General features: G+C 40.7%; 1 protein-coding gene across 2 annotated transcripts in view; it reads left to right on the plus strand.

The window, feature by feature from the left end:
• CFAP47 (cilia and flagella associated protein 47) overlaps positions 1-19482 on the plus strand; it is a 681345-nt gene that overhangs the window by 179129 nt on the left and 482734 nt on the right. For both annotated transcript variants that reach the window (XM_077482554.1, XM_077482555.1), the window contains exons 25-27: positions 3064-3223; positions 3379-3577; positions 5016-5222. In XM_077482554.1, coding sequence (XP_077338680.1) covers positions 3064-3223; positions 3379-3577; positions 5016-5222 — 566 coding nt within the window. The remainder of the gene's footprint in view (positions 1-3063; positions 3224-3378; positions 3578-5015; positions 5223-19482) is intronic.

The following is a 19482-nucleotide window of genomic DNA, read 5'->3' on the forward strand; positions in this document are numbered from 1 at the left end:
TTTATTATTTCGTACAAAATCCTGTATGGAGAAACTAGTCACTCAGGTGTGACTGTGGTCCATTCTTCCACACAAACAGTCTTCAAATCTTGAAGTTCCATGGGCCCCTTCTACGAGTTCTGATCTTTAGTTCTTTCCATAAATTTTCTATTGGATTCAAGTCAGATGATTGGCCGGGCCATTCTAGCAGCTTTATTTTCTTTCCTTGAAACCAATTGAGAGTTTCCTTGGCTTTGGGATCATTGTCTTGCTAAAATGTCCACCCTTGTTTCATCGTCATCATCATGGTAGATGGCAGCCGAATTTATTAAGAATGTCTTTGTACATTTTTCCATTCATCCTTCCTTCAATGACATGAAGTTTGCCAGTACCGTATACTGAAAAACAGCCCCACACCATGATGTTCCCACCTCTAAACTTCACTGTTGGTATGGTGTTTTTGGGGTAACGTGCAATGCCATTTGACCATCAAACATGGTGTGTATTATGGCATCCAAAGAGCTCAATTTTGGTCTCATCTGACCAGACTATATTCTCCCAGTATTTCACAGGCTTGTCTAAATGTTATGCAGCAAAATTTGAACGCGCTTCAACATGCTTTTCATTCAGCAGTGCAGTATTGCATGGTGAGTGTACATACAGGCCATGGTGGTTGAGTGAATTAGTTATTGTTTTCTTTGAAACAGTTTTACCTGCTAATTCCAGGTCTTTCTGAAGCTCTCCACAAGTGGTCTTTGGCTCTTGGACAACTCTTCTGATAATTATTTCCACTCCTCTGTTAGAAATATTGCGAGGAGCACATAGTTGTGGCTGGTTTATGATGAAATTATGTTTTTTTCACTTTTGGATTATGGCCCCAACAGTGCTTACTGGAACATTTAGAAGTTTAGAAATCCTTCTGTAATCAATGCCATCAGTATTTTTTGAAACAATAAGGTTATGAAGGTCTTGAGAGAGCTCTTTTGCTTTTACCCCTCATGAGATGTTTCTTGTGTGACACCTTGGTAATGAGACACCTTTTTGTAGCCCATCAATTGAGACTGAACCAGCTGATATTAATTTGCATTGGCAAGGGCAGGATTGCTTTTTAATTACCGTATTTATCAGCGTATAACACGCGCCAGCGTATAACACGCACCCCAAGTTTAGGAGGGAATTTTGAGGAAAAAAACTTTTAAGAGGGAAGTTTAAGGGGAAAAAAAACTTACATTTATATGCCCATCAGTGTCATCTGCAGCCTTGTCCACCATTGCAGCCTTATGCAGCCTTGTCCACCATTGCAGCCTTATGCAGCCTTGTCCCCCATTGCAGCCTTATGCAGTCTTGTCCCCCATTGCAGCTGTGTCCATTTTATTTGCTATTTGTATTTTATTTTTAAAAAATGCTGCCGCCGAGATACAGAGCCGGATGTGTATCTCGGCGGCGTGCGGTAGTTCTCGGCTGGCCTCCGGCCGCCTTCGGCTCTTCTCGCCAGCTTTCGGCCTCCTTCGGCTCTTCTCGCCAGCTTTCGGCCTCCTTCGGCTCTTCTCGCCAGCTTTCGGCCGCCTTCGGCTCTTCTCGCCAGCTTTCGGCCGCCTTCGGCCATTCTCGGCAGCTTTTGGCCACTGAGAAGAGCCGAAGGCGGCCGAAAGCTGCCGAGAATGGCCGAAGGTGGCCGAAAGCTGCCGAGAAGAGCCAAAGGAGGCCGAAAGCTGCCGAGAATGGCCGAAGATGGCCGAAAGACGCTGATAATGGCCGAAGGCGGCTGAAAGTTGCCTTGAAGAGCGGAAGGCGGCTGAAAGCCGCCCAGAGGCTCAGAATTTCGGGGGATCGGCATATAACACGCACCCACGATTTTCCCCTGCTTTTAAGGGGAAAAAGTGTGTGTTATACGCCGATAAATACGGTACTAATTCAATACTTAGATTTCAGCTAGCGTTTAGACTTTCCATGCCTTCTTGCACCTCTTCTTTTTCATGTGTTCAATACTTTTTCCCTGTGTCATTCCATTTTATTACACATAACTTAATTTCTGAACTTGTTTTGGTTTCTTTGTATGTATGGATAACATGGGTTGTTAGTGATGTGGTGATAATTTCATGTCAATAGCACCTTCAGAAATATGTTTGCCTAGAAAAATAGTGACATGTTCAAAACCTCTTTTACCGCTGTATATGTCTATACCAGGGAAACCAAACTACCACTCTAAAGTGAAAATAAGACAGTTTGTTGTGACACAAACCCAAATCATATAAAGTGTATATAAAAGTCCTGTAAACCTTGACTTAACTGTCCAACCTAGCTCCTAAATCAAAACTTTACTTAGGAGAATAGTCACATGCTATATAAAACCTGTATTACAATAATAATAACAATGAGCATGCATTATGTATGCCTATATACTATAAATAGACATCTCTAGCAGCAAAACAGAGTGATTGGTTGGGAAAACCCAACCTAGTCAATTTTTTATTTCAGTGAGAAATATCAGCCTATAGACTAAAGATGCCCACATAATCAACCTTTTTATTATATGGTGGTCATAACAGGTTTAGAGCAGACAACCACTGGATAATCATATGAGAGTAGGACAGAGGAATCCAAAATTTACAAATTTCCTGAGTTATTTAGACCAAATTTTTTTCTGAGCTTGGTTTTTTTCTATTTCTGTCTCTTGTTATGTTGGGCCATTTCTATTTTAGGACATTTCTATGGTCCTTGCAGTTTGTTCATTTTTAAGAAAAACCTGCACAAGGAGAAATATGTTATAACAGAAGGCTGTTATTGCTCATTTCTTCCTAAAACGTTGTCTAGCTGTCTCCAGCTTCAGCGATTTGAGTTCTGACCCAGAAGAAGCGTGCAGCATATATAACAGATCTTCTGATATACATACATTTTCCATCCGACTGACAGTCAACTAACTGGCAACTTCAAAAGAAGAGCTTAGCTATGTCAGCCTTTGTATTTCTTTCAAATATTTTGTTTTAAAATGGTGTATGATATATTGGCAGTATATAATTCACAGCACCTGAACCAATATACTATTTGCTAAAATATTAATCTGCGCTCAAATAACTCCTCTAGGCACTTCAGCTAAACAACGTTTCAAAGCAAAAGCTGACATGGAGATTGAACCTTGATCAGAATGTGGAACCAATTAAGAATGGAATTTTTAGGTTCAGCAAACGATTTGGTGTACTGGAATCAGGACAATGTACAAGTATCAATGTTAACTTTTGTCCAGGTAATACATTTTGTTAATCTTCATTCTATGTATAGTATAGACACAATCATGGTACAATTATTTCTACTGCCATAAATGGAGAAATATATTTCAATGCATAATAGTTCAAATTATGTAGTATTATTACCTCTTGTTTTTATATTTTAATTTAACAGCTGGACCAGGGAACTACAGTGCTGAAATACCTGTGATTCTGAATGACAATCCAGACAGTATTTACACTCCTCTCTGGTTGTTTGGAACCTCTAGAAAACCAAAGTTAACTTTTGACCCACCACTTGTCATACTTACTCCAGTGCCCTTGGACACAGAAGTTCAAGCAATCATTGAAATATCACCAACGGATTATTACAGGTATATATGGTATATTGAGAAAGAGCGGTTGGGACTTTATATGAGACCAGGACTATCCAGTACCCAGGTCTCCATCCCCGATAATGTAAAATATAAAGGTAAATTAAGGCAAGGGGAAAAATTGGACTTTATATGATAACATACCCCTCGGGTAGGATGGGACATACAATATAATATCTAGGATATTCATTGGTGACGATAATGGACTAAATACAGTGATTGATATGCGTTTAATGAATTCAATAAATATGATACAAATTAGTAAAGCATGATTGATACATCATATCATAATAGAATAACATAGTAGACAATGTATCATATATGATAAAATCAATATCAGCAGTACATCCAGAATAGTCGCAGAACAACATAAACATCTTGTATTAAATAAATTGATGGCTCATCCAGATAAAACCCATGGTATAGATATGGTTGCTGTGACATGACATCAAATATAAAATCTCTACGCGTTTTGTGGATTTATATCCACTCATCAGGAGCAGCTAACTGCAGCTAAGGGGTGTGTTAGCATATAAAGTCCCATTTTTTTCCCCTTGCCCCAATTTCCCTTTATATTTTATATATGGTATATTAAACTATCATACTGTATGCTACCATACCAAAATTTGTTTTAAAATTGCAGGCCACTAAATACAGAAATATGTTTTACAGACTGATGCCAGTCTATTAAAATACAACCATACACAAAGATAAAAATGTATTTGTCCAAAGATCCCTTTAATGTAAATTCAAATATATAGAAGTCCATCTCTAACATTCCACCAGTATCATATTTTCTCTAATAAATATCTGATGATTCTGCCAGTCAGAGTCTTCCTTTTGTAGGATAACAATGCTAAACTCTCTGCAGTGCATCAATTGTAGCTTTGTCACCCTGCACAGCTCCATCCTTTTGCAATTTGAGGAATATCAGGAGTGTCACTACTGATGTTCCTCCCCTCCCTGCCAATCAATGCAGGATTAATGACCCAAGAGGGTTGCCTGCATCTAAAAGTAAAGGACATAGGGCACCGCCTTGAATTGTGCTTCTTGGCTCCGTAACTGAAGTCCTTGGTGGAAGTAAAGGAGTTCTCTACTCCTCCTAGAGTAAAGTTAGTAAAAACACATATGGAATGCATCTAAAAGGGGAGAGAAACCAACACATTTAATACAATTTAGCTAGAAAGAGACTGTAAGAAATGTAAATGTTCAAATATAAAATTAAATCACCAATGGAAAATAGATGGTGATGCTTGTTACCTGTGATTTTAGCATTTGAATTTTTTTTTAAGAGAAGGCTATTTTTGGTCTAGTAGCTTCATGTTCTCTTGTGACAAGAGCAGGGATTGTGTTGTCTACTATATAAACAACGTATAAATATTTATTTGTCACACTTGTAAAATTATTTCTACTGTTTTCTTCAAAATCGTTTGTTTAGGAAATCTTCAATAAATGTGGAAATTCCAGAGGTAGAACTTGATAATGGTGAAAGGGTAGAAGTGTTTTCAGTCTACTTTCCCAATGGACAAATTATTAAAGATCCCAGCAAACCGAGTGAAAAGCTTATCTGTTGGATCTCCTTCAAATCTTCTAGCCCACTGTGTTGCTTGGTTGATCTAGTATTCACTGATGAAGAAAACAACACGTAAGTTATTTCTATCTATCTTTTTAGAAAAATGTGCAAAAGTTATTGTATTTATTGAAAGCACACAATTGAAATTATATAAATTGCAATTGTTAACATCTCAGCGTGTCTGGGTTTCCTCCTTCCTGCCAAGTGGACTTCATGGCTAAATAAATCCATTTCATCTTCATTCAGTTTACTGTGCATCTCAATAAAATCTCAGTGGTATGTAGAACCCAGAATTCCCCTTTCATTTAAAACTGTCTGGGTCTGGGTTCAATCTGATTTCATACATAAATCAGCTTCATTATACTTTTAGAAAATACACTCGGTGAAACAGGAGCGGAATAGCAGACCATTATTGTCAAAGTGTTAAAAGAAAACAGATTATATTGTTCAGTGTTTGTACAGTGCAATTTAAGGAAGTAATTTTCTTTGTCATGATTTCATAATAGTAAAATAACTCTTATTTAAAATGTCTGTTTTGTAACAAGGATTGTTTTATTTTTCTTGGTATTGAAATCATTTCTGTATTGTATTCCGCGCAAAGGCAAATTTTCAATGATTAGAATGAATTTGCTATGCTAAAAGATTGGTATGTTAACCTAAAAGTCATGGCGATGTGGGGCATGACAATCTGTCACTTCTGGATTTTGTTGGATAGCAATTGCTGACCATTTGGGCAGTCAATGTGTTACTTATACTGTAACCACTATAGAGATGATACTTGTACTAGGCTGCACACGGAACACAGGTGTCCCATTGCAGTTTATTAGAGGAATAATGGTTTACGTTGACATTCTGTAGCCTTCTACTGGATAAGCAGTATAATGCCAGTATTGCAGCTTGCATAATTCGAATTTTGGGGATTTTGGCTTTCCTAGCATTTATTTCTATCTCATTAATTTCTATTTCTGATTATTTATATTCAGTCTCTTACAAACTATGTTCCTTCATTAAGCACAACGTGTTGTATTGAATGCAAGATACAGATGTGTAGACTTTTAAATAATTTACCAGAATTTCTGGCAAATATTAAAGACTCAGATTAATACAGCTATGTATTTATTAATCCTGTGTTTTTTTTGTTTTATTTTTTCATACAACCAGTGTAAGTACCCTAATTTGGCTTAAAGTGATACTAAATTCTTTCTTTTGTGTTAAAAATGTCAGTTATCTGCCCTATGCAGTGGTTTTGCACAGAGCACCCCCGATAATTATTTTCTTGGATACCTCTTCAGTACTTCTGGCTCCTCCCTCCTGTTGCATGCCCCCACAACTAGCAGCTTGCTGTGGAGGCACCCGAGCTGAGCTGTAGCTCCCTGTGTCCATTCAGACATGGAGCCGCCCCCTGGCCCTTCTCTCTCACTCTCTCTGTCCTCATTGGCTCACTGACTTTTATTGACAGCAGGAAGAGCCAATTGCACTTCGCTGCTGCCTCAGCCAATGAGGAGGGTTCGTCCCGGGCAGCCGAGTCTCTCATGCAATATCACCGGATCAAGATGAAGGTCAGGTAAGTATTAGGTGGCCTAGGGGGGCTGCTGCATACAAAAGGCTTTTTATCTTAATGCATAAAATGTAGTAAGATAAAAAATCCTTCTGCCTTTACAGCCACTTTAATATCAGTCTCTTGCAATCCCCTATACAGACAAATTCAGACTGGGAAAGGAAGGGGTAGTACTGGGAGCCAATTTTTTTTTACTACATATACATGTTTTGAGAAGGGACATGCTGATAGGAGAGAGTAGAATGAACAGAGGGGGTGACCTCATAAGTCGGCTGCTACTATTTCACTGTCCAGTAACAGACTGGAGGTAAAAAGGAAACAACACTCTATTTATTTTATCATAAACCCAGGACCCTGCATTCACTATATCTATTTACTATTCACTATATCTGTTCTTCCACAGTACACAGAATATGGAAATGCAATTATTTTATAAACTGCTAAATACCTTTTACATTATTAGCAGTCTTATGACTCCCATCAGTGTCCAGCCCAGCACTGGTTAACCCCTTCATGCCAACCGTATTTGCATTCATGGTTTGAAGGGGTTATACCGGGATGATGTCTGCAGCTGCAAGCATCACTCAGGTACTTTTTTTTAAAGTGGGTGGTTGGCTCTTTAGTGATAACAACCAATGCGGCTTAAAGCCACTCTGTTGTTATATTAATTGGGTGGGACGTAATGCCACCCCCTTCCACCACCTTCCACTGCTCTTCCCGGGCCTCCTGTCCCATCGGGAGACCCGAGCCACCAGCCAGCATGTCCACTGGCTAGGCTGGGACCTGAACAATGGCGTTGATTTAAAAAAAATTACAGCATTCTGAATCGCCAATTTTGGTGATCTGAATACTTTTAAGTGCAAAGGAGGGATTTGGGGTCTTTTAGACCCCCGATCCCTTCATATAAAGTACCTGTCGCCACCTATGCTGTCAGAAGGGATGTTTACATTCCTTGTGACAGTAATAAAAGTGATCAGATTTTTTTTTTACAATATTAAAAAAAAAAAAACGCATACATAAGTCGCACCCGAAAATGTAAACGGCGTACAAATCACACATGTGATGTATTGCCGTGATCGTCAGAGTTACAGATAATTCTAGCAAAATAGCTCCTCTGTAACTCTAACCTGGTAATCGTTACATTTTTTTTAAGGTGTCGGCTATGGAGATTTTTAGGTACCATAGTTTGTTGCCATTCCACGAGTGTGGCAATTTCAAAGCATGTTGGGTATCTATTTACTTGGCATAACATCATCTTTCACATTATACAAAAAAATTGGGCTAACGTTACTGTTTAGTTTCTTTTTTAATTAATGTCGGTCGTGGACCCCCCAGTATCCAGGTTAAACAAAGTAACCACGATCCCGGTTGAGGGGACTCCTGCATTCAATGATCCCATGGACAGGAAGGCCGAGGCGGTGGCTCATTCCTCGTTTACGGTTGGGTCAGCCGTGCGACCTGTACTGGCATCCGGACTGGTGTCACAGACACTGACTGAGTGGGCAAAAGTTTTGCACCGTGAATTGGGAGAGCAACAGGCTTCCCCGGGCTGCGTGGAACTAGCAGACCAACTAGTGTAAGGCCTTAAGTATGTCTGTGATGCGGCCCTGGATACTCTCCCTCTGTTATCAAGGGCTTCATTGTCAGATGTGGTACCGAGGCGCATGATTTGGTTGAAATGCTGGTCTGCTGAGCAGGCATCCAAGAAAGCCCTGACGGATCTTCCCTTGCTTGGTGACCGGCTCTTTGGAGCCTCGTTAGATGACATTATTAAAAATGCCACTGGTGGTAAGAGTACTCTACTTCCACAGGCCAGGAAGGGTAAGGAGCAACGCCGCAGGCAAGGACCCTCTTTTTACGCTCACAAGCAGCTTCTTCGTCAGTCCGGTGCTTCGACAAAATGTCCCCAGCCCGACAGGACTCCCAGGGACAGTCAAAAACATCCCTGGCACCGCAAGCCTAATAAGCCTGCAAACAAAAGTGCTACCGCATGAAGGTCTGCCCCACCCATGTCTCGGGTGGGGGGTCGCCTTCGGGAGCTTGCAGCCCGGTGATCTTCCCGGTTATCCGACCAATGGGTCTGCAATTTGATTTCCACGGGCTACAAGATAGAGTTTCTCTCTTGGCCGCCAAACAGATTCTTCCCCTCCAGCATACCTGTATCCCCGGTTCGCTGGGAGGCCCTGTTGGGGGCGGTAAGGGACTTGCTGAATTAGGGGGTGATTGTACCAGTTCCGGAATCGGAACGCTTCCAGGGATTCTATTCAAATCTGTTTGTGGTTCCCAAGAAGGACTTAAAAGCCCTCAATCACTTTGTAAAAGTGCAGAGGTTCAGGATGGAATCAGTTCGCTCAGTAGTCGCTGCACTCCATCAAGGGGACTCCCTGGCGTCCTTGGACATCCAGGATGCATACCTTCACATACCCATATGCCTTCCGCATCAAAAGTTTCTGTGTTTTGCGGTCGGGGAAGCCATTACCAATTTGTGGCTCTTCCTTTTGGTCTGGCATCGGCCCCCCAAGTCTTTACCAAGGTATTGGCTCCAGTATTGGCGTTGCTGAGACAATGTGGGATCGCGATCATGGGATACCTGGACGATCTCCTCCTGAGAGCATCTTCTGCCTCAGAATTAGGCGATCACCATGCAGACCCTGCAAGAATTTGGGTGGCTGTTGAACCTAAAGAAGTCGGTGATTGTGCTGACCCAGCGTCTGGAGTACCTAGGTTTACTGTTGGACTCCAGGGAAGCGAGAGTTTTTCTCCCTTCAGACAAATTGCAGACTCTCAGATCTGCAGTCAAACTACTGATGAACCGCAAGTGGTCTTCGCTCTGGGTTTGCATGCGAGTACTGGGACTCATGGTAGCTTCCTTCGAGGCAGTGCCTTACGCCCAGTTCCACCCCGGAGTTCTGCAGAAGGAGATCTTGTCAAAATTGGACAAATCACAGTTGTCCATGGATCGGCAGATTCAGGTAAGCCAGCCAGTCAGACTCTCTGATCCGGTGGTTGAAGTCCCCGGTGATTCAGTCCGGAAAATCGTTCCTTCCTCTGAAATGGACGGTGATCACTACAGACGCCAGTCCATCTGGCTGGGGTGGAGTGATGGGGATTCAGTCAGGTCAGGGCCTCTGGTTGACTGAAGAATTCAGGTTGCCGATCAATCTGCTTGAATTGAGAGCGATCAGGCTGTGCCTCCACACATGGTTGTTGAGTCTTCAAGGGTGTCCGATCAGGATACAGTCGGACAACGCCACAGCTGTGGCGTACATAAATCACCAAGGGGGAACAAGGAGCTCAGCCGCTGCTGGGGAGGTTGCTCACATACTTTGATGAGCAGAGCGACATGTACCGGCCCTGTCGGCCATTTACATCCCGGGAGTGGAAAACTGGCAGGCGGACTGAGTCAACAGATGCTGGACCAAGGAGAATGGGCATTGCATCCAGAGATGTTCAGGCTGCTGTGCCTGAAGTGGGGCACACCAGATGTGGATCTATTGGCCTCCCATCTCAATCGGAAGGTGCCAAGATTCGTGTCCAGGACAAGAGACCCGTGGACAGACGTGTCAGATGCACTGGTGGCTCCGTGGGATCAGTACCAGCTGATCTACGCCATTCCTCCACTGAGACTGTTGCCACGTCTGCTTTGCAGAGTGGAAGACGAGGGGATTCCTGGTTGCCCCAGATTGGCCTCAGCGGCCCTGGTACGCAGACCTGGTGCGTCTGGTGGCAGACGCTCCCTGGCGATTGCCGTTGCGAGAGGACGTCCTATCTCAAGGTCCAATCTTTCATCCTGCTTTACCATCGCTGGCTTTAACGGCATGGCTATTGAGAACTAGGTGTTGAGGAACTGGGGTCTGTTGGACTCGGTGATTCCAACTATGCTGAGGGCACGGCATTCTTCTTCTCGGAAGATATACCATCGTACCTGGAAGGCTTACATCTCCATGTGTGAGGAGAAAGGATGGCATCCGTGTTCCTTTTCCATAGCAAGGATCCTGCTGTTTCTCCAGCAAGGAGTAGACCAGAGATTGGCATTGAGCACCATCAAGGGGCAAATCTCAGCCTTGGCTGTCTTTTTTCAGCGACCCCTGGCATCGCACTCCTTAGTGGGTACCTTCGTTCAGGGGGTGCGACATGTAGTCCCCCGGTGTGCCCACCATTATCCCCATGGGATTTGAACCTGGTGTTGTCGGCGCTTCAAAAAACGCCATTTGAAAATATCAGGGAGATTCCCCTGTTGACTCTTTCCCAGAAAGTGGTCTTTCTAGTGGCTATTACCTCGGCTAGGAGGGTTTCGGAATTGGTGGCCTTGTCTTGCAAGTCGCCCTACCTGGTCATCCACAGGGATAAGGTGGTGTTGCGTCCGCAACCGTCTTTTCTGCCAAAGGTGGTCTCCAAATGATTTTAGGACCCAAAAAAATAGCCTCTGGCACTCTGCATGAATTTAAGGACACAAATAATATTTGTATACATTTGTGTACATTTGAGAGGGTGTATATGGGCCCAGGATAGCATGCTGGGGAGGTTAGTGAGGGCAAATATGCATGAAGGACAAAAAAGGAAGTTTAAAAAATTCAAGCATGCATGAGAACAAAGGGGACATTCACAGCATATTACAATCATGGTAGTTAGAGAATTATGAAAGAAATACAATACATTAGCAAACATTAAATACATACAATGTGATGTTAAAGGAGAAAAGTTACCCTAATATAGTCCTTCTGCAGGACCTGAATATGGCAGAACAGGTCTCTGGAATAATGATCCCCAGAGCCTGGGGGCAGATTCCTGTCGAACTTGATGTCCTGCAGACTTCTCCCTGTTGCCAAGTACCGCAACGTGGTGACTAGCCTCTGCTCGAGAGTGATGGCTTGCCACATGCAGGTGTCCTGTTTGGTAATATAAGAGGACAGTAAAGCCAACAGACATTGAAAAACGGGGTCCGTCATCCGGAAATAATTCCTGAAATCATCAGGATTATTCTCAAGGATCTCGTGCAACAAAGGCATATGAGAGAATTGGTCATGCTGGAGTAACCAATTCTTGGTCCATGAACTCCTCCCTGCCCTGTTCATGGACTGGACTTGGGTCAAAGTAAGAACCCCAACACCAAGCCCTGCACAGCACAAACTCTACAATGAGTACGTACCCACAACATGGCTTCAAAACGGTCAGCTGGTCAGAACGAACAGAACTGAAATTCACTGAAAATCAGAAAGGCCTGAGAAGAGCGAGCTGAAAATCAGAAATAAGTGGACAAGAACGCACTGAGAATCAAATACATACTATAATAATACACACTGAAAAACAAAAGTGAACTGACTACATGCACTGAAAGCCAGATATGAACCCACAAGCACAAACTAAAGAGCAGTAACAAACTAAAAAGCACAAGGCTGAAAAGTGTGAATCGTCTTTCACCAAATTTCTACTAACACAAGATTAGCAGAAGGAGCCCAAAGGGTGGAGCATTGGCTATTGAACTTCCCTTTTCTAGTGCCGTTGTACGTCACCGCGTTCTTGACGTTTGGAATCTCCGACAAGATTTGTGTGACTGCATGTATGCAAGACAAGTTTGAGCCAACATCTGTTGGGGAAAAAAAACATGGATTATGTTGTTGGAATGTGCATTTGTGAGTATGTGGCATACGTGTTACTTACCTGACAGTGCTGTGTTAGGGGGTTGTGTAAATCTCAGAACTATCTGGACAGAAATACAAATCCTTTGGCAGTTAAAACAGTCTCCTTATATGTATCGCATCTGTGTTTTTAGCTGTCCACATAGAGTTCAGCCTTGATAAATGCCCACAGAATATATGTTTGAAACATTAAATATTCCAGCTTGCACTGTGTTATCATGTCACTATAAAAGTTTTAATGTTTACACTCATTTTTAGTAAGTTCTACTCTTAATTCAAGACAGGATAAATGCTGTGCACACCCAAGGTGGTTGTTACTTTTTTGACTTCCTCATAAGCTCCTTTATACTGTGGATAACATAAAATATTACTGCCTTTTTTTTTTACTTGACTGAATATATATTGCCTGAGGAAGATTACGCCGCTAACAGAGTAACTATAAAGAAACCATAAAGTCGTAGAGTTCCAAGTATGCCAACAGTGATGCATAGTAATATATGCTAAATAATATATCGTTGTTCCATGATCTGATTACACTCTATATTCTAGACTCTAAAAACACTTTGAGATCACAGTAATAGTTCAATTTATAGAAGTCAATGAAACATCTAAGAATCGGGTGCATCCAGTTGGCCCGACAATAAAAGTATCTTTTCAAACATCGACTTATCCTTTACCCACCAACACCCACCTCATTTAAAGTCCCAAACCCCCCTCCTTTTATATTATTTACATGCTCTGCATATGGAGAGTTCAGAATGTGATTCAACAAAGTCTTTCTTACCCAATTTTGTAGCTTAGAAGAGTAAAGCAGACCTGAGTCTCAGAGTATAAGCGTTTGTGTCATCCTTCATGTAAAAAAGGATTTTACTTTATGGAAACAATACTATAATGATCAGTATGTCTTAATTTCAATGAGTGACAAGCCCACAGTTTAATGCCCTCTAGTTTAGTTTTGTTTTGACTGCCATCAACAGCTGTCCCTGGATAGAGAACCTCTGTTCACCTCTATGGCAACTGAAAGCTGCTTTTTTTTCACGCAGCAGGAATCTGTGCTAGATGCACATTGGTGGGCAAAGATGCTGCTGTGATCAGTGAAGGCTGCCAAAGCAAGACAGATCTGGTGGGTGGATGTCAAACTCCGCAACATTGTCACTCACAGATGTGAAACGTGAAGTAATATAAAATGATATCATTTAATGCATTGAGAAAAATACTATATCTTCACTGTCTGTCATTTAGGCAATGAAAGCGGATAAAAAGATACAGGTGTATATACCTGCACTTCTGTTGTTGTTTAATGCTTTAAATATATGGTATAATACAGGATGGAGAATATTTTACCATTTTGGCATCCTTCCCTCAAGCATTTTAGTGCAAAGCTTCAACATCAAAGCTTCTTGGCCTCACTTTTAACCTTTGATTTATTTTTATGGGGAGCGGACAAGTGTTATTTTATATTTGAGACCTCCGCATTCCCGAGCCAAATATAGATTAGGACTAGTGATGATTCATACATTTATTATTCTTAAAACTCTACTTGTCGATTAATAATTCAGCAGTGAAGTTCCTTTCAGTAAGCATAAATTCTATAACAGACATTCTTTTGTTGCCTTTCCCCCAGAGCTCCCATAAGAATACTCAAAAGGATATCTCATCCTATTGTTTTATAGATTTACATTTTTTAGTTTTAATGCCACTGTTGTTTCGAATGGCTAGAATCACAGAATAATGTAACAAAGGCACTTGCACTTCCTATAAAGTTATTGTAAATATACTCTTTAATTGTTTTCTGTTCAAGATAAAATCTTGGACGGATTGAGTTGGCAAAAATCCAGTTTATGTTACTAAAAGTGATCTATATTTTTATCATTTTAGTTGCAAAGAATTTTGTTCAGTACTCATCAATTAGTTTCCATCTAATTCCATAAATATATGCCGCACTACTTTGTTCCCATTGAAGAAAATGTCATTATGCTTTACAGGATTAGAAGAGATTAAAAATAAGAAAAAAAACTCTACTCGGTAGCTGTCGCCTAGTAGAAAATAGATGACAAAATCACAGAGTATATTTAATGAAAATGAGCTTCCTGCGCTTATGAGTTTTTAGTCTTCACAGTGGGAGTTTGAGCTTTTTTTGGCTACCAGCAGGTTGCAAATGTTGATTCACATAATATATTTAACGACTATTGCCTATTTTCTGTAACTTCTTTGCAAGTACACATTAGGGAAATAAGTATGCAAGCAGCCGAATGATGGGTAACAAATGCTTTTTGCTCTTTCAAGATAGTGATATAGAACTTATATTGTTCAATTTCACTGTCTGTCTTATGACTTTTTTTTCTTTTACTGCTGCTTTCCTTTTTCCTTTACACTGAACTCTTTTCCTGTAATAGGACTATTATTAATTATATTGAAAAATGTTAATATATGTGGGGTGTAGATTCAACTGTCAGGGCCTAGAATTGAACCAAAGGGAATGCTAAAAAAACTGCACCTTGACACATATACCCCCCAGAGAGACCTTGCCATTTTAAAACGATGGCAGTGTATTTATAGCATATTCACATGAATAGCCCAGTATTGTAAAAAAAAAGAAAAATATATAAAAAAAAATAAGTGTATCCCATGCACCCCTGCAAATGTAAATATCTCATTGTAGTTAATCTGTAGACTGTACTTTTGATGCCTGAAATTTCATATGAAGCTTTGTGCAAGCTTCCAGAAATGTTAGAAGAATTAGAAGAATTGAACTCTGGAAGCTGTGCCCAGAAAAAAAGAAGACAGGAAGGCATAGGGCAAAGGACTAGTCACCCGTATTGCTTGTGGTCTTCTTGCAGCTAATCTTTTGCCTATTACTGACTTACCATGCCATGTTCTGCACATGTACTGCACTGTGACTCTGTGTGAAGGCGGCCATCTTATATATGCCTTCTTATATAAGAGCTGCCAGCAAGGCCAGTACCACTTAACATTTCCTAATGTCCTGAATAACATAGCAAATCTTCACTTTTTGAGTTCAAGTCCACTCTAATCACTCACTAGTAGGAAATTGGTCTCCAAAGTTTCCTGGGATCATATTTGCCACACCCACTGCTAGAAGAGTAGGAAAGATTTCTAACTTGATCTATGCTTTCTAAAGAGTGTAGAAAGGGAAAGGCAGCAGATATACATGTAAAACGTATGTAGGGAGATTTGTTTAATCTCTGTGTATCATCTGAGGCTGTTAACTTCACTGGTTATAGGAGAGGGTTTACAACCACCTTAAGTCAGAGGTAAGCCAGAACTTCTGATCTGCACACTAGCTCTAGACCATTGAATGCATTGGATCATCCTAATAGCCATAAAAACAAGCACTTTTACTGTCAGCTGATGTATTTCTTTCAGTAGAGGCTTTCAAAGGAAACAAGACACTGTGTATCTTCTGTACCCTCCTCTAGTGCAGCATTATATCTATAGCTTGAACACTGGTGTAATTTAATGTGCAGTTGTAACATAGGTAACAAATAATATACAAGTCAGTCCATTACACAGCTGTCTAGTATGTACTATATCTGAAAAAAGAGTGCTACAAAGGTAGATATGGCACAAGCTGAACAAGAAATGAAACATGACAAGCTCAAAAAGGTGGCAACAGAGGGATTAGACTTTAATTTCCCATCAAGCGGAGGTGGCTGAAAGTATATTTTATCTAAAGGCAGAGATCACCTGTTCATGATTAATCGACCTGCACTTCAGCAAAACTGACTAAAGGCTAGGGCATCTTGTTGTAAAACCTTGAGATGAAAGACAGGAAATTTCTTATGCAACGGCAGAAATATTTTTCACTTACTTTAATAGCATTTTAAATATGAATAGTTCCAGGATGAAAACAAAAATGGCAGGTCTGCAAACTAAAATATACACATAGCTGAGATAAATAACCTTGTAATGTGAGCTGGTAAATGGAGGTCAGAAAAAATGAACAGTCATATGCATCAATACAAAGGTACTGAATTCAAGAAAGCTGTTTGACCTTCTACACATCACTGTTTCTAAAAGTCACTGAATGATTTTATGACATCATTTGACTGCTGGGCAAGACATAGCGCTGCTTTTTTATTTATTCTCCCATGTGCACTTAAAATTAGTAATCATTAAGTTTTCTTTTTTTTTTCCCATACTCATGCTCATGATGTCAAGCTTTATTAGAATGCCTGAAGTAGTATTAAATCCCCTATTTATTTATTTTTTTAAATAAAGTATACATGTCCATCTAGCAAACTTTTTACAATTTTTTTTTTCCCTCCAGGACAGTATAACTCTCTTGCTTTATGATACAACTCTAAAGCCCCATACACACTATCAGTTTTTCTGCTGAGTCTTTCCTTCAGATTTACCAAAACCATATAATATGAGGTCAAACCTTAGGAGTTTCAATTTGTATGCAATTAGGCAGGCCCTTGCACTATATGGTTTTGTTAAACCTGAAATAAAAAATCAGCAGAAAATCTGATAGTGTATATGGGGCATTACTTTTAAAGAGTCATCAAACTTTTGGCAATTTTGCCAACCATAAGCAAATATTGTTGTAATATGATGCTATTCAGGGTAAAGCTGTGTGAAATATCTTTAGGGATGCAAGATTTATGGCCCAGAAAACATTTGAATTCATTGAAGCATGGGTGATTATTAAATTAGATTGGTAGGCTCTTCAAATGTGTTAAATACTAGTCTCTAATTGGAACTATAAAAGAAACAAGTGTTCAATAATACATAATTAAGGGCTGTTCATGTGTTTTAACCCTTCAATACCTCCAGTGTGTTAATGTGCCCTATGCAATGTCTTATCTTCTTTAACCACTTTAATACAGGGCACTTTCACCCCCGTCCTGCCCATGCCAATTTTTTCTAGCTTTCAACGGTGGTGCACTGTGAATGACAATTGCACGTTCAAGCAACACTGTACCCATATACAATCTTTTTTCTACATTTTTTCACACAAATAGAGCTTTCTTTTGGTGGTATTTAATTACCACTAGTTTTTTTTTTTTTGCTAAATAAACAAAAAAATACCAAACATTTGGAAAAAATTTGTTATAAAATTTTGCAAATAATATTTCTTCATAAATGTATTCTGCTCCAATTTTTTGGGTGAAAATAATCCCAAATCAGTAAAAATTTATATAAATTACTGCGCTTTGGTTTAAAAATGGTTGCTGCCGCTCTAAATATCTACAGCCCCCAAAAAGACTGTTGATATACAAGTATTATATATGGAAAGAATAGGGCCCAGGGCGCTACCTCAAATTTTGTGAGCTATATCAATATTAAAGGGATCTCCAAAACCAACTATTCCCCAGAATACTATAACCATCAGAAGAAAAAGCCCTCTGGGTGAAGGGGAGACAGGGTCACGCTATGCCTCCTCTAATGTTGGGAAACACGAGGAAAAACATAGTGAGTGCCCCCTCACACTAAATTAGATATATTAGGTTATAATGTCCAATATGGATAAATGGTAAATGAATCTTGGTGATTAAAAATACTGCACCATGGGAGCTGCTTTTTGTTCTTTCTGAGGATCCATCATATCGCCAGAAGCCATAATTTTAAAGGGGATTATCCTGGGCATAAAGAATACGGAGCAGTGAAAGGAGGAGGATGAGCTGAATGGAGACACCCGGACACTGAGGGATCGTTATCATATAACGGGTGTGGCGGTGATCAAGAACGTTAAGTGTGGACAATATGTAAAAGAAAAAATATATATATTTTTGGATTTTTTTTTTAACACACTGTGACCAGTAACACTGTGCTACTCTGAAGAAGTGGTCAGGATTATTGTTTTCTTTTTTTTCTTTTACAATATGATTGGTTATACCAATGCATTTTATTGGTATAACCAACAATTTTTACTGAACAAAACTGATTAATGTAGTGTGTTTTGTTGTAATTAGCTGTGATTGGCCACAGCTAATCACATGGTACAGATGGGCTGTGATTGGCCCTGTCTGTACCCTGTGATTACTGTGACCAATCACAGCTAGCAACACAATTGTACACAATGGATGGCATGAAAGGAAGCCATCCATTCAATGAGTCAGGCTGAAAGGTGCCCATGCAGTTCTTCAGCTGGTTTATCTAGGGCTCAGGAGCCACACCGGAGCAGAGATTCTGGCAGCTCTGCAGGGGCAAGCCCCGGGGTGGGTTACACCATGCCAGGAATTGTGGTGTACAATAATGGCACATGCCTCCTGTCCACCCTTATACAGGGAAAGTTGGCACATGTGCCATGCCTGGGCCGTCATTGAGTATGAGTGTGAGTATGGCACAACAACAGGTTCAGGCTGGCTCAGCTTTTTTCCCTACGCCAATGGCTGCTGATAAAAGAATGCATGGTGAGCTGTGACAATGCATGCATCAGTGACTGGAGCAGACTCTTCATGGCATTATGAACAGGACACTCGAGGCAGAGCAGTGAAAGGAAGAGAAGGACTTCCTTTTCTCTCAATGCCCGCTTTATGCAAACACCATTCTTCCTACACCACAGAACACACACTAGGAGAGGGAGGAGGAAGAGGAGGAATAATCTGGCAGTTTTGGAGGCATTGAAGCAGAGCAGGACATACATCAACCCTTAACAGATGGTTTTCCATCCCAGAATCCTTGGGAGAAGTATGTGGTTGGGAGGAGGCAGTTCCAGATACTGTAATCCACAGTGCCCCCGAGGAGTGTGCTTCTCATGCCTCTGCAAACTTGTGATGCATGGGCTCCATCATTCTTCAAAATCTGCAAAAGGACCCAAGAATATGAGGCATCAATGAGAAGGACCACTACTGGTTGGCAACCCTCCTTGACCACTGTTACGAAGTCTCAGCAATCATCCCATCCCCACAGAGGGAGCAAAAGATTAAATCTCTTATGGTTTATGTAACTACTTTCTTGACTTTGGTAGGTTACCGTCTAGTAGAAAATGTTGTTTTGAGACTTCTGTTAGTCATGAGAGGAGTAGTGGAGAAGGGGGCTGCCTCAGTGATGCTTTTAAAAAAAAATTGAGTCCTCGGCGCCCAGGGCTGTCAGCTTCCACATCCCATCTGCAGCATCTTCATCATTTGGTGGGAGATTATCTAGGGTCAAAAACAGATATGGGGAC

This window comes from Lithobates pipiens, unplaced genomic scaffold (assembly GCF_037356315.1).
Source record: "Lithobates pipiens isolate NorthernLeopardFrog02 unplaced genomic scaffold, aLitPip1_a1.2 Scaffold_16, whole genome shotgun sequence".
Taxonomy (NCBI): Eukaryota; Metazoa; Chordata; class Amphibia; order Anura; family Ranidae; genus Lithobates; species Lithobates pipiens.